The 13,778-nt window shown below is 42.2% G+C and overlaps 1 protein-coding gene across 1 annotated transcript in view; it reads left to right on the top strand.

Annotated features, from left to right (window-relative positions):
- Window positions 1-13,778, top strand: part of OTOG (otogelin) — a 147,292-nt gene that overhangs the window by 115,588 nt on the left and 17,926 nt on the right. Inside the window, exons 38-46 of the mRNA XM_065403357.1 lie at window positions 501-639; window positions 5,749-5,943; window positions 6,278-6,490; window positions 7,211-7,315; window positions 8,282-8,392; window positions 10,189-10,290; window positions 10,732-10,830; window positions 11,320-11,360; window positions 12,556-12,631. Coding sequence (XP_065259429.1) covers window positions 501-639; window positions 5,749-5,943; window positions 6,278-6,490; window positions 7,211-7,315; window positions 8,282-8,392; window positions 10,189-10,290; window positions 10,732-10,830; window positions 11,320-11,360; window positions 12,556-12,631 — 1,081 coding nt within the window. The remainder of the gene's footprint in view (window positions 1-500; window positions 640-5,748; window positions 5,944-6,277; window positions 6,491-7,210; window positions 7,316-8,281; window positions 8,393-10,188; window positions 10,291-10,731; window positions 10,831-11,319; window positions 11,361-12,555; window positions 12,632-13,778) is intronic.

Below are 13,778 nucleotides of genomic sequence, written 5' to 3'. Positions count from 1 at the left end.
CTAGGTGTCTCTCTCTAAAGGAGACTACACCTAGATACCCTGCATTCTCACACATGAAATAGGAGGGTAATGCTAGATGAGAGGCTAAAGTCTAGATGGAAATACAGGGGGGAAAGGAAGAAAAACAGAGAATGAGGTATGTCATGACAAGAATGATTGTGCCTCCCATTGGGAAGAATAGTATTACTTTTTGCCCTAAGCATCCCAAATTACTTGGTTCAGGGAAAATAAGAGTTCCCTGCATTCTCTTTACATTCAGAAATCTTCATTTTCAGATGCCCTTGGAAAATAAATCCTCTTCATTTACTTGGGAAGGCTGGGTGCCCAATGCCACTTCTGTACCTTCAGTCCAGCTGGGCAGACCTTGTGATTTCCCTGTCACTAGCTCATATAATTGCATGATAGGATCCCCAAAGTAGTGGAGATGTTCACCCTATTGCATCACGATATGAAGGTACATTCACTGTGCAACATTAATCCATGTATTTATTATTTATTAGGTTCCACCTGAATTATTCTGTGACCTGTGGGTTCAAGATGTGGAATACATTCAGAATCCTTGTGTAGCACTGGCTGCCTATGTGGCCATGTGTAACAAATTTAATATCTGCATAAAGTGGAGAAGTTCAGATTACTGCTGTAAGTACTATGTTCTAAGGTGTATTGCATGAGGTTTCTTTAAAGCATGAGTTATTTCAAGTCAAAGATAATGCAATGTGTTTTAGTGTGGTGTGTTTATAGAAATAGATCACATTAGCTGATCTGCCTGCTTTGCAGCATCACAATACATTTAGGATCAGAGTTCTTGCTTAATAAGTGCTCAGATGCCATGGTGATGAATGATCTATTACCTAGAATCTAGACAGATAACTAGAACAAAGACAGGTGGTAGCATGCTAAGATATCTGCAGGAGAGAGTGAACAATGGAAAGGATTTTTTTTTTTCTTGTTGCTCTGGTGTGAGCCTCTCTGGCCCATTCTCAGATTCACACTAAAGAGCTTTGAAAAAAGTTGCACCCAGCCTTCTTTGGCTGGAGGAAGGACTGCAGCAATAAGAGGGTGTTTGGAAAGTAAAGGGCACTAACTGGAGAGAGAGAGAAGAGGATCTTGAATGAATACTTCTTCATAAATAGTATTAAAGAATGCCTCAGAGATAAATATGGTCTGTACGTACCAGTATGAATATACGTGGATTACAGCTACCATCTGTAGGTGCGGTAGATGAAGGAGTGCGTGGCCCAGGAGAATGATATAATAGAAATGGAACAGGGAAAGTTTTGTGGAAAACAGTACTTTAAAATCATGACATATATGATATTTTTATATACAGTATATATGCTCTCTCTCTCTCTCTCTCTCTCTCTCTCACACACACACACACACACACACACACACACACACACACACACACACACACACACACATATGCCACACAATATTTGGAAATCAAATAAAAATCTTTCATACAGGCATATGTGATATCTTTGTAAATAAAAGGGACTGTTTTTTTGGGCAAGGATTTTTAAGTAAAAATACAGTCTGAGTATAGAAAACTGTGAACTACAAAGCAGATTGTAGGGTTGGTAACTTTCTCAACTGATACTGCTCTAACTTGCAAATTATTATTTTACTATAGAGCTCACAAAATAAATTTGGAATATAGTCAAGTATTTGAAACTTGTTGAAGAGACATCACCCTCTTTTATTGTTATACCATAGTGACCTCTGCTGGGGGTTAGTTACTACGTTAGTAGGCAAAAACAGTGAAGTCATCTTCATATTTTCTGGTCGCTAGATGGAGATGTGTTGTGATCCAGTTTTTAAGAGCCCATAATCCTGTGATTATAGGGGCATGATGGATATTTCCTGTGGGAAGAACAGGAGTACTTGTGGCACCTTAGAGACTAACAAATTTATTAGAGCATAAGCTTTCGTGGGCTACAGCCCACTTCTTCGGATGCATATAGAGTGGAACATATATTGAGGAGATATATATACACACATACAGAGAGCATGAACAGGTGGGAGTTGTCTTACCAACTCTGAGAGGCCAATTAAGTAAGAGAAAAAAACTTTTGAAGTGATAATCAAGATAGCTCAGTACAGACAGTTTGATAAGAAGTGTGAGAATACTTTCAAGGGGAGATGGATTCAATGTTTGTAATGGCTCAGCCATTCCCAGTCCTTATTCAATCCTGAGTTTATTGTATCTAGTTTGCATATCAATTCCAGCTCAGCACTCTCTCGTTGGAGTCTGTTTTTGAAGTTTTTCTGTTGTAAGATAGCCACCCCCAGGTCTGTCATTGAATGGCCAGACAGGTTAAAGTGTTTTCCCACTGGTTTCTGAGTATTATGATTCCTGATGTCAGATTTGTGTCCATTAATTCTTTTGCGTAGAGACTGTCCGGTTTGGCCAATGTACATGGCAGAGGGGCATTGCTGGCACATGATGGCATATATCACATTGGTAGATGTGCAGATGAACGAGCCCCTGATGGTATGGCTGATGTGATTAGGTCCTATGATGATGTCACTTGAATAGATATATGGACAGAGTTGGCATCGGGCTTTGTTACAAGGATAGGTTCCTGGGTCAGTGTTTTTGTTCAGTGATGTGTGGTTGCTGGTGAGTATTTGCTTTAGGTTGGGGGGTTGTCTGTAAGCGAGGACAGGTCTGTCTCCCAAGATCTGTGAGAGTAAAGGATCATCTTTCAGGATAGGTTGTAGATCTCTGATGATTTCCTGTGGGGTATCATGAGTATTTTTGGTAGTGATGAGCTGAGTAAGATCAATTCCCTCTTCAAACTAACCCTTAGGGTATTTGTTTTAACTTGAGCCTTCCCCATTCCTGAGCAAGCACTCCCTCTGTAAACTGAGTTCTGACCTCCCATCATGGCCATCATTTCAGTTAGCAACTTTGTGTGGGTTAGGCATCATCACATCGAGGGGTGTAGTGAGCATGCTGCACTCTGTGCTGATCAGACTGCAGACTTGCAGGGCCTCAACACAACTTTTTAGAACTAATGTCCTTTCCCCATCACTCTCAGACCAAGAAGATGATGATCCATTTTTGGCTAACATTAGTGGCCTTGCCATTGTAGATTCTTTAGGAAATATGTACGCATAATAATCGTAGAAACCATTAGAGTAAGGAGACTGACCATTATTAAAACTAAAAATCTCTCCCTTCAATGCTATGAGCTGGTCGTTGCAGGACAATGACCTTCCACAACACTCATTTAATAAAATTTCTCATTTATTCGTTAGCACTGATAAACCTGTAAAGAGCTACCATATATGAAAGAAGAGTGATATTCTCCTAAGGTTTTCAAGAAGTATGATTAAAGCAAGCACATTGTTTTGTACTGCAAGTGAAAATAGAAGATTTGAGATTTTAAAAGAAGAGTGATCCCCAGCTGCTGTAAATTTGTGAAAATTGAAGCACTGATTTTCACCAGCTGAGGATCTCATCTTAGGTGTTCTGCAGACAGAACTATATCAAAGTGAGTTGCTGTAAACTAGAGACTAGATGTTGTCATTTAAACCGACTACCCATTCACACGCCTCATGTAACCCTATTTGCAGCTGTTAGAAGAGAAGAACGTGAAAAAGCAGTTTGTATTGGATACAAAAGACAGCACCAATATGTATCATCCAACAGAATCATTAATGCCAATAGCTACTAAGTATGTCAGCATATCAGTAGTTTTATTCATAGATTCATAGATTCTAGGACTGGAAGGGACCTCGAGAGGTCATCGAGTCCAGTCCCCTGCCCGCATGGCAGGACCAAATACTGTCTAGACCATCCCTGATAGACATTTATCTAACCTACTCTTAAATATCTCCAGAGATGGAGATTCCACAACCTCCCTAGGCAATTTATTCCAGTGTTTAACCACCCTGACAGTTAGGAACTTTTTCCTAATGTCCAACCTAGACCTCCCTTGCTGTAGTTTAAGCCCATTGCTTCTTGTTCTATCCTCAGAGGCTAAGGTGAACAAGTTTTCTCCCTCCTCCTTATGACACCCTTTTAGATACCTGAAAACTGCTATCATGTCCCCACTCAGTCTTCTCTTTTCCAAACTAAACAAACCCAATTCTTTCAGCCTTCCTTCATAGGTCATGTTCTCAAGACCTTTAATCATTCTTGTTGCTCTTCTCTGGACCCTTTCCAATTTCTCCACATCTTTCTTGAAATGCGGTGCCCAGAACTGGACACAATACTCCAGCTGAGGCCTAACCAGAGCAGAGTAGAGCGGAAGAATGACTTCTCGTGTCTTGCTCACAACACACCTGTTAATACATCCCAGAATCATGTTTGCTTTTTTTGCAACAGCATCACACTGTTGACTCATATTTAGCTTGTGGTCCACTATAACCCCTAGATCCCTTTCTGCCGTACTCCTTCCTAGACAGTCTCTTCCCATTCTGTATGTGTGAAACTGATTTTTTCTTCCTAAGTGGAGCACTTTGCATTTGTCTTTGTTAAACTTCATCCTGTTTAACTCAGACCATATCTCCAATTTGTCCAGATCATTTTGAATTATGACCCTGTCCTCCAAAGCAGTTGCAATCCCTCCCAGTTTGGTATCATCCGCAAACTTAATAAGTGTACTTTCTATGCCAATATCTAAGTCGTTAATGAAGATATTGAACAGAGCCGATCCCAAAACAGACCCCTGCGGAACCCCACTCGTTATGCCTTTCCAGCAGGATTGGGAACCATTAATAACAACTCTCTGAGTACGGTTATCCAGCCAGTTATGCACCCACCTTATAGTAGCCCCATCTAAATTGTATTTGTTCCATTCATAATCATTTGGGTGAAAAGGTGTTGAGTTTTGTTGCCCGCATATGCAACTTGGTGTAGTTGATAAAGATTTGCCAGAGCCAGGGGTGGCCAACCTGAGCCGGAGAAGGAGCCAGAATTTACCAATGTACATTGCCAAAGAGCCACAGTAATACATCAACAGCCCCCCATCAGCTCCCCCCACCAGCGCCTCCTGCCCACCGGCAGCCCTGCCAATCAGCGCCTCCCCGCACCTCCCGATCAGCTGTTTCATGGCATGCAGGAGGCTCCTGGGGAGAGGGGGAGGAGCGAGGGCATGGCAGGGTCAGGTGAGGGGGCAGGAAGGGGTGTAGTGGGGGAAGGGCCTGTGGCAGAGCCAGCACCTCCCAGCATGTCGGAAAGTTGGCACCTGTAGCTCCAGCCCCGGAGTTGGTGCCTATACAAGGAGCTGCATATTAACTTCTGAAGAGCCGCATGTGGCTCCGGAGACGCAGGTTTGCCACCCCTGTGCCAGACGCTACAGTAATCAAGATATTTGTCATTTCATTTCCTCTGGGAAATATTCAAACTACTTCAATAAAAATATATTTAAAGATAACCTACATGTTTAAATGTTTTAAAAATCTGAACTGGTTTGTGAGGGAGAAGAAATTGTGTGTTGGGATGGTTTCTCTGGCCCTCTCCCCACTGCCCCCCAAAAGGCTAGCTATTGCCTGGGGAAAATATGTTATGTGGGAGGGAAAATGAGTTAAATTGTTTACAAAGTTTGCTCTTGACAATTTTGTTTAGATTTGTTGATCACTTCTGATTGCATATAGGAGCTGAGCAATGCATATCAATGTAACGGAGGGGAATTTCACACAGCCCTGTTTGTGCCCTTCTGTACCAGACAATACCCTTATGTGCTATAGATCTTCAAAATGTGGTCTATTTTAAGCGTTTTATTTCTTTGTTAGCCTTTCCCTGCTCAGAAGACACCTCCTACCAGGCCTGTATAGCTGCCTGTGACATTCCAAGCACTTGTCAGAATGGTGAGCCCACTCCTCAGGATTCAGAGTCCTGCTCAGTGCTGACAGAGGGCTGTGTCTGTTCTGAGGGGACCATTCTTCACCGTGTTCACTCCGCTCTCTGCATTCCAGAAGAGAAGTGTGGTATGTATTGATCTCCCCTTTTTGATTTTTGCCATCTGTCAAGTGATGACCACATTCTTGAGCAGGCCTCACTAATTAGTGGAGTTCCCTATCTGATGGCTGGGCTGATGATGCCTAACTCAGAGTACTCTGGAGTGACAGCTCCAGCATTGCAGCATGTCCTCCCAGCGATGCTGACTCACACCCATCCTCCCTCTTACATTTGGAGTGGTCAGCACTGGCCATTAGCCCAGATCCCGACACTAGTTTGCAATCATACACATGCCATAGAACAACAAGATGGTCAACTCTGAAACAGCATTAAAAATTTCTGTCTTCTATTGCCATAATTTAGCCTGCACAGACAGTTCGGGAGCACCCCACGCAGTAGGGGAGATTTGGAAAACCTCCCTTAGCGGATGCTGCATGCACAAATGTGTTGACAATGAGACCATTATTCCTGTGGAATACAACTGCTCAGATATTCACGATTTAGACTGTCAGCGCTTTGGGGAAGTGGCCCTGATTGTTCCTGATGATCAGACCTGTTGTCCTCAAAAGATCTGTAGTAAGTATCCTTAACAAAGTATATGAAAATATGAAGTGTCCTTTCTGGCATATCCCACTTCCTTTGTGCTATGGTTTGTTTTTATACTACACATGCTATTTTGGAGGTCAGAATGGTGAAAGCTGATTTGTTATGCAGGAAAATTCTTATACTGGCTGCCTGGCTTCTTTATGTGGATCTGAATTTGCAGCTGGATTTGTTGCTTTTTTGAATGAATCGTACATCTAGCAACTATTGAAAGCAGTTATAGGCTAGAGTCTATAGATTCTTTTAATTAGTGAATAAAAATAAATCAACAGAATAATTCCTAATTTGGAAGAAATATAGAGATCATTTACCCTCTTTGCAAAGTAAATTGGTAGCAAAAAATCATATCAGAATTAGGGAAACTTTTTATATTCATACGTTTCTAGAAGATCCCACATTCAAGAGCGAAGGTTGCAAGTTACTATCATTGTTCATGCCTATGACAGATTGAGATCAGATTGTTGCAAAGAGTTCTCCATGGGGAATAGATTTTTAAAGCTGGATTTTCACAAGTGCTCAGCTCTAGCCTAACTCTGCTTCCAGTGAGCCTTTTTGCATGTGTTTTATTATTATTTGGGGGTTTTTTTAACAATGAACCAGAAACACAACTTGATGTTTTCTATTTAACATAAGAGACCTGTACTGAATATTGTAGAAGTTCATCATTTCTTTTTTGTATGTTTTTTTTAATAGTTTGTAATCAGAGCTTTTGTGAATCCTTTATCCCTGAATGTAAGGGCCTGGAAAAGCTAGTCACTTACTATCGTGAAGATTCCTGTTGTCCCAATTACACTTGTGGTAGGTATTTTATGAAGAAGTAAAAACATAGAACTGTTTTTGGCAGAAATGTCTGCATTTTGCAATATTCGAACTTATTCTTACGTGCTACAGATTAGAGGTTCTTGCAGGATTTCATTGTGTGAAAATTTTGGAGTGAAACTATAAACCATTTGCAAAAATGGATTGAGTTTCACAGGAAAAAAATGTCAGTGCAGACATCATCATTATGCCTGTATACAGAGCTCTCTTTCACTTGTAAACCCAGGGCTGGATTCTAGTGCATCTTGTGCAGGTGCACTGGCAAAGGAGCCTTCTGTGCAAGGATCAGGCAGAAATGTGACCTAGCACTCTGAAGAGTGCTAGGCAAGGGCATGACTAACATGCCTAGCTGTGTTCCTCTGCTCTAAAGGGCTATGTCCCAGTGACTTGGGGTTGCAAGACTATGATCTCCTCTCTGCCTGCTGGTGCCCGGAAGCAGGCATTAAGGTTAGTGCATGCAGCTCCTTCTTTAGTTCAAATGTAAAGAGTGCTGATGAGTTTGCTACCTCCTGAGCTGTTCTGTCTGTGACTGTCCTGCACAACCCAGATGGCTCAGGAAGCCCCACTCAGCTGCTCTCCTCCTCCCAGTCTTAGGTAAGAAGAGACAGAAATTCCTCCTGTGCTCTTCCCTTCGCTTTATTTTCTGCACTCAGTTTTCATGATGTAGTTGTCTACTTACCTTCCTCTGTGGTGTATTTAGTTGAACGGATGAAGATGAGTGGTTACGGAGAATGTTATTTACACCAAAGAGTTCAGAGTCTGGGATGTAGGTGCCTTTTGGTTTATTATTTCATAAATCTAAATACATAGATACGTTGTTCTGAGATTGGCTTGGCCTTGGTGATGCTATAGTGCCTCCCCCCTTTGCTCTCTCAGGCAAGGGGGGGCACCATACTTTTGCCCAAAGATTGACATTTAACAAAAAATGTTTTGTGCTTGTTTTAGAATGTGACCCATTCAAGTGTGAACCAGTGGAGCAGAGTCAGAACTGCCGAGAAGACCAAACTCTGATTGCTGCTCGTGTGGAGGGGACCTGCTGCATATCTTATATATGTGGTATGATATCTTCACTTAATGTGACTGTGTGTGTTAGCATATAGGCAAGGATAACTGGATAATCACGTATCATTTAAGGCCACAGTGGGGCACCCAACACAGCAGTGTAAAGCCCAGATGCCATTTAAAAACTGTTTGTTGTGTGTATAGGACAAGGGAAACGGAAGACACCATCCCATGTGCGTTTTTTTGGGGAGCTGCAAAACAGCCCTGCATGTTGTTGTAGCAGAGCTGGGGATTCCATGGAAGGGAGATTGAGGGCTGGGCCAGTGGGGGCCATGCATAGTGTAGATCAGCAGCTCTCAAACTAAGGGGGAGGGGGCTCCCAAAGGAGGCACAGGAATGCCTCAAGGGAGGCATAAGCAGTGTGCTTTTTTTTTTTTTTTTTTTTAAAGAGCTCTGGCTGTCAGCCCTGGGTGGCTGGGGCTCATGAAGAAGGGCCAGGCACACCTGTGAGGCAGGGATAAACGGGACAGCTGGAGCCTCACCACCCAGGCTCGGGCTTTCCTTCCCCCCCCCCCCATTCCCTCACCAAGAGACAGCCTGGGCTCAGACTCCCCCCACCCCAATTCTTCACCTGGAGGTGGCGCAGGGCTCCAGCTGTCAGCCCCAGGTGGCAGCAGCAGCGCAGAAGTGACAATGTGGCGCTAAGTCTGCTGTGAAAAGTGATATTGATGAATATCACTATTCACATTGCCACCCTTACTTCTGTGCTGCTGCTGGCGTGGCGCTGCCTTCAGAACTGGGTTGCGGTATCTGTACTTGTGGGGGGGGGGAAGGGCGCATAAATGACTACAGACACAAAGAAGGGGGGCCTGATCAAATAAGTTTGAGAACTGTTGGTGTAGATCAATAATAAAATAACAGTCTTGGCATCATGCAAGATTTCCACTTGCTGCAGTATAGATCTTTGCCGTACAGCCAATAAACTTTCCTGTATGTGTCCCTCGAGTATACTCTTTGTTTCTGCACTCTATTGATTTCAGTGGAGCACAGGGTGAATCTTCCTGGCACGCATGCAACCTTTAAGGCACTAAAGAAAAACTGTCAAATAGCTGGGGTTTCAGTAAAGACTTCCACCTGGGACAAACCTTAAATGCATTTGTACCAAAGGAATTCTTCATTGCTGACAGCTTTCTGTGCTCACTCTGTTAGGATGGAAGCTGTGTGTTGAGTGTGGAGCTTTCTCCTGCACAACCCATTGTCCTTTTGCCTGTGTCTGATGTCATAAATCTTTCAAGTAGAAATGCCTGTGATACCAAAAATTCAATACTGTGTTTTTGCTGCAAGTTCAAGTAAGACGATACAACAGGTGCCTTTTGTTGGGAATCAAAGATACAGTACACCCTCACTATAAAGCCTTTAACAATTATGAACCTTGGGCTATCGTGAACCTGGTCCCTGGATCCCACCTGGAGCCCCGCCACTGCAGCAGGGAGCTGAGAGCTTCTCCGGCCCTGGGGCTGCGGCGGGGGGCAGAGAGCTGTCTGCTCGGGCTGTGGCCCCAGGGCTGGAGGAGTTCTTAGCTCCTGCTGCAGGGCTTGAGGTATCAGTCCAGCAGTGCTCTTTCAGTATAGCGAACCCCTGGCTATAACAAACAAATGGCTTGGATTCCCAGGGGTTTATTATGGTGAGGGTGTACTGTATTTATGTTCAGGCAGACTGAGGGTGCTGTAAGACAGCTGAGTGACTCAGCAGGCAAAATACAGTTACAATTAGTAAGATTTTGTGTGCTGTGCCTCAATAACATTTTCAGTTCCCTTCCTTTCTTGTATTTAAATCTTTGTCTTCTTCAGCATGTGGGGTTTGCTCTGATCAGATACCAAAATGTCAGGAAGGAGAAGTGCTTACCGTGGATGGCAACACTACGGATAGATGTTGCCCTGCATACCAGTGTGGTAAGTTGATTTGATTTGATTTTTTTTTGTGTGATTCTTAAATGAAAATAGTAGAGTCACTGCACTGAATTTCCTAGTAATAAATGTCCAGTGCTATAAATGGTGGAATAGATATATCTCTCCTGTTGGGCATATAATTCTGTCCTCTCCAGTGCTGAACCTATACTCTTATAATGTTTAAAATATCATGTTCATAAAGCAGCATCTATACATCTATGTCATGCATGGGTACTGGTCATTCCTGGCACTGAATAGTGGAGATTAACCGAGATCAACACGGAGCATTGTAAAACAATTTTAAATGCAACTCCTCACACCCCACCCCAGCTGGAGCTTTTCATGAGTGAGCAATTCATTGCCTGTGCTTTGTGTTTCTGTTCATCCACACACACACAAAAATTTTAGAACCACATGTTGAAGGTATTTTTTTCTTTCTTTTAGTTTGTGAAACTTATCGTTGCCATAAATTCCAGTGTGCACTAGGGATGTCTTTGGTGGAAGTTTGGAGCCCAGAAAAGTGTTGTCCGTATCGTACATGTGGTAAAATGATCTGTTTTCATTTTAACTGTGTTAGATCCTGTTGAGCTGGCAAGATCTCTGTGGCCTTTTAGCCTGAAGGCCACAAAATAATCAAAGTTATTCAGCTGTTAACCTGCCCAGGGTACAGGCTGTTTTGGATACATGGAGAGGTGCTGGTGCGCAGATGAAATAGGGAGTAGCCAGTTCAAAGCAAGGAATCTCTCAGTCTACCAGATTTTTTCTTTTTTCAGAGAGATCGTAAAATAAATAGTTCTAATAGCTACAGGGCAAAGTGGTCTATAGGATCCATTTATTTGGGATTGGGGGTCAGGCTGGAACAGAAGTCAGGTGCAATTTGTGTCCACAGTATTGGGCTCAGCAGGAGATGTTTCAAAAGCCAGCAGGGCTTCTGTAGTGACTACTTGGTGCTGTTTGACACTTTTTTTGTTTTAATGCAAATGGCAAGATACTTTTCTGAATGACAATTTCTGTTTTTCTGTTTTATTTTAGAGTGTGAATGTGATACAGTCGCTAAACCTCAGTGCAAACTGGTATGGAATCCGTCTTGTTAAAATGAATTATTTTAGAATTTTCTTAGCAAAAATATTTAAAGTGTCAGTAAATTATGATGAACTTCTTTATCTTTCTCCTCTTTTTACATTGCTTTAGTGGATAGATTAGATAATTATGGCATAATATAGCTGAAATGTTAGTCATGAACATTTCAGTTGTTATTAGAATCATGGTTTAAAATCTAAGAAAAAAATATCATGCAGACTAAAATGACTAGCAGGTATCAATTTGCTTTTCTTTTTTAAGATCAAATCCTGCCCTGAAATATACATACACGGGAACTGCATACACACATCAGAGGGCAGGATTTGGCATTTATTCTGTCAGAAATTAAACACTTACATTATCATTAATTTAATACTATCCTGTCATGATGAATATGTCAGTGTTTTTTAAACATCAAGCTCTGAGTCAGTAAAACACTTAGTCATGTTTCAATGGGACTGCTTACGTGCATTCTTCTCACGTGCTTAAGGTTCGGCACATGCTTAATTACTTCGCGGGATGAATACATTTTGAATTCACTGTGATTATTTTATCCAGAAAAATGTACTATCCTTGGAATAATCAATAACAAATGTAATTTAACATCTTAATGAACAAATAGTATTTTTCTCTCCATGAAATATTATAGTCTAACTATTTAGAAAAAGCTAACAATAAAGCTGTTATTAATAGGTTTTTAGAGGTTTGTTTGGAGTAGGGTGGGGGGGGAAGGAAGGGATGAATTTGATTAATCTTAGTGCATATGAAAGAAAATTGGCCAATGTAAAATGTAGGATCATATTCTCTGCTTGTATAATTCCATTCACATCAGTGGAGTTATCCCAGCAAATGACGTGGCCCATACAGTAGGCAGACTTCCATTAACGGGTGTGCCACTGGATTTCAGTCTTGACCTGCCATGGCCTTTCCACTTCAGTTTCAAACTCTTCTTATACTGTAATCATTCTCACTTTGGAGGCATAAACAAATGTCCAATAAGTCACAGCTACTAAACTAATTTTCACTTGTGAGTGACCAAAGTCAGATTCCACTCAAGGCTTCAGAGGTAAGAGACTAGTGTATTAACTATGCTACTTAGCCCTGAAGCGAAAGTTTAAGGGAGAAAAATCAAACAGGCAAACACTTGTTTGTGACATCACATTATCTTTTTTTCTTTTGTGTGGATAGGGGGAGAAACTGCAGATAGATGAACAGTTTCAGAACAGCACAGAAAATGTTTGTGGCTGTACTAAGTACAAGTGCGGTAAGTCGGAGAAGAGTTTGTGTCAAAAACATCCACCCTTAGCACTGTAGGGGATATCACCTGCTGTGGACCATGCATTCACTTCTGAAGCCTGGCACCGAGGGACGAGAATTCATTGAAATACCCACACATAGGGTTGTGGGATGAAACAGAGAAAAAGGAGGGTACATGTTAGGCTCTCACTAACTACATAGTTGTGTACAGCCTCCCCCTGCATACCTGGAAATAATTCCTACAGCAGGAGAGCAGAGCAGGGCAATCAGGGACATGAGTTGGAGGCAGTGCTGAGATGCTGATGAACAGCTAATTCAAGCAGCATGTTTCTCTTCACGGGGCTCAGTCCTGCAGTACTGAGCACTAGTCCCAGCCCAGCAAAGCATGTAAAGGATATGCTTAACTTCTAGCCCTTGAGTAGTTCCATTGATCCATTGTGAGACTGTGGCACAGGTGCTGCAAGTTAAGTATGTGCTTAAGTGCTTTGCAGGATGGAAGTCACAGTGCTCAATGCTGTGCAGAATCATATCTCAGAAAGTACAGAATGGGGCCAGAAGAGCCTCAGACTTGTGCTGCTCTGTGGAGCAGGAATTCACACAAGGTACTCAGTAAGCCACTATTAAGGGTTGCAGGTGTGTGCCTGTCTAGATGGAGTCAGTGGCACCTTCTGCAAAGACATGTTGTTATTTCTGGTCTAGGGGCTTGTCTACACAAACATTTAGTTCTTGGCAAGCTGGGGTGTGATTTTATCCTGTGCTAGCCTGCCATGCTCTATTGCCTGCATTCACTCTGCTGACACGCATTAACTGTTTGTTAATTTGCTTTGATCCAGTCCTGTTTCAAAGAGAAACAGGGCAGATGCAAAGCACAACACTGCACATGAAATGCAATCTGTTAGATCTCCACTTTCAATTCCTGCAGATCTCCAGACTGCAGTATGTGTGAAGTTCTTTGGGTATGGCCTCAAACTCTTATGTTGTACTCTGATAAGATTGTATGTCAGAAATTCTTCTCCATTATATAAACTTCAATGTGTTTCCCTTTCACCCAGATGTACACAGCCAGAGGAGTGTATATGGGGCTTAATTTGGAATGAAAGAGGTGCCAGGGCTGAAGCAATTAGGTGCTGGGGCTCAAGCAATTTTTTTGCTTT

This window comes from Emys orbicularis, chromosome 4 (genome assembly GCF_028017835.1).
Source record: "Emys orbicularis isolate rEmyOrb1 chromosome 4, rEmyOrb1.hap1, whole genome shotgun sequence".
NCBI lineage: Eukaryota > Metazoa > Chordata > Testudines > Emydidae > Emys > Emys orbicularis.
Note: the sequence above shows the minus strand (reverse complement) of the source record. Positions and strands in the feature narration are given on the sequence as shown.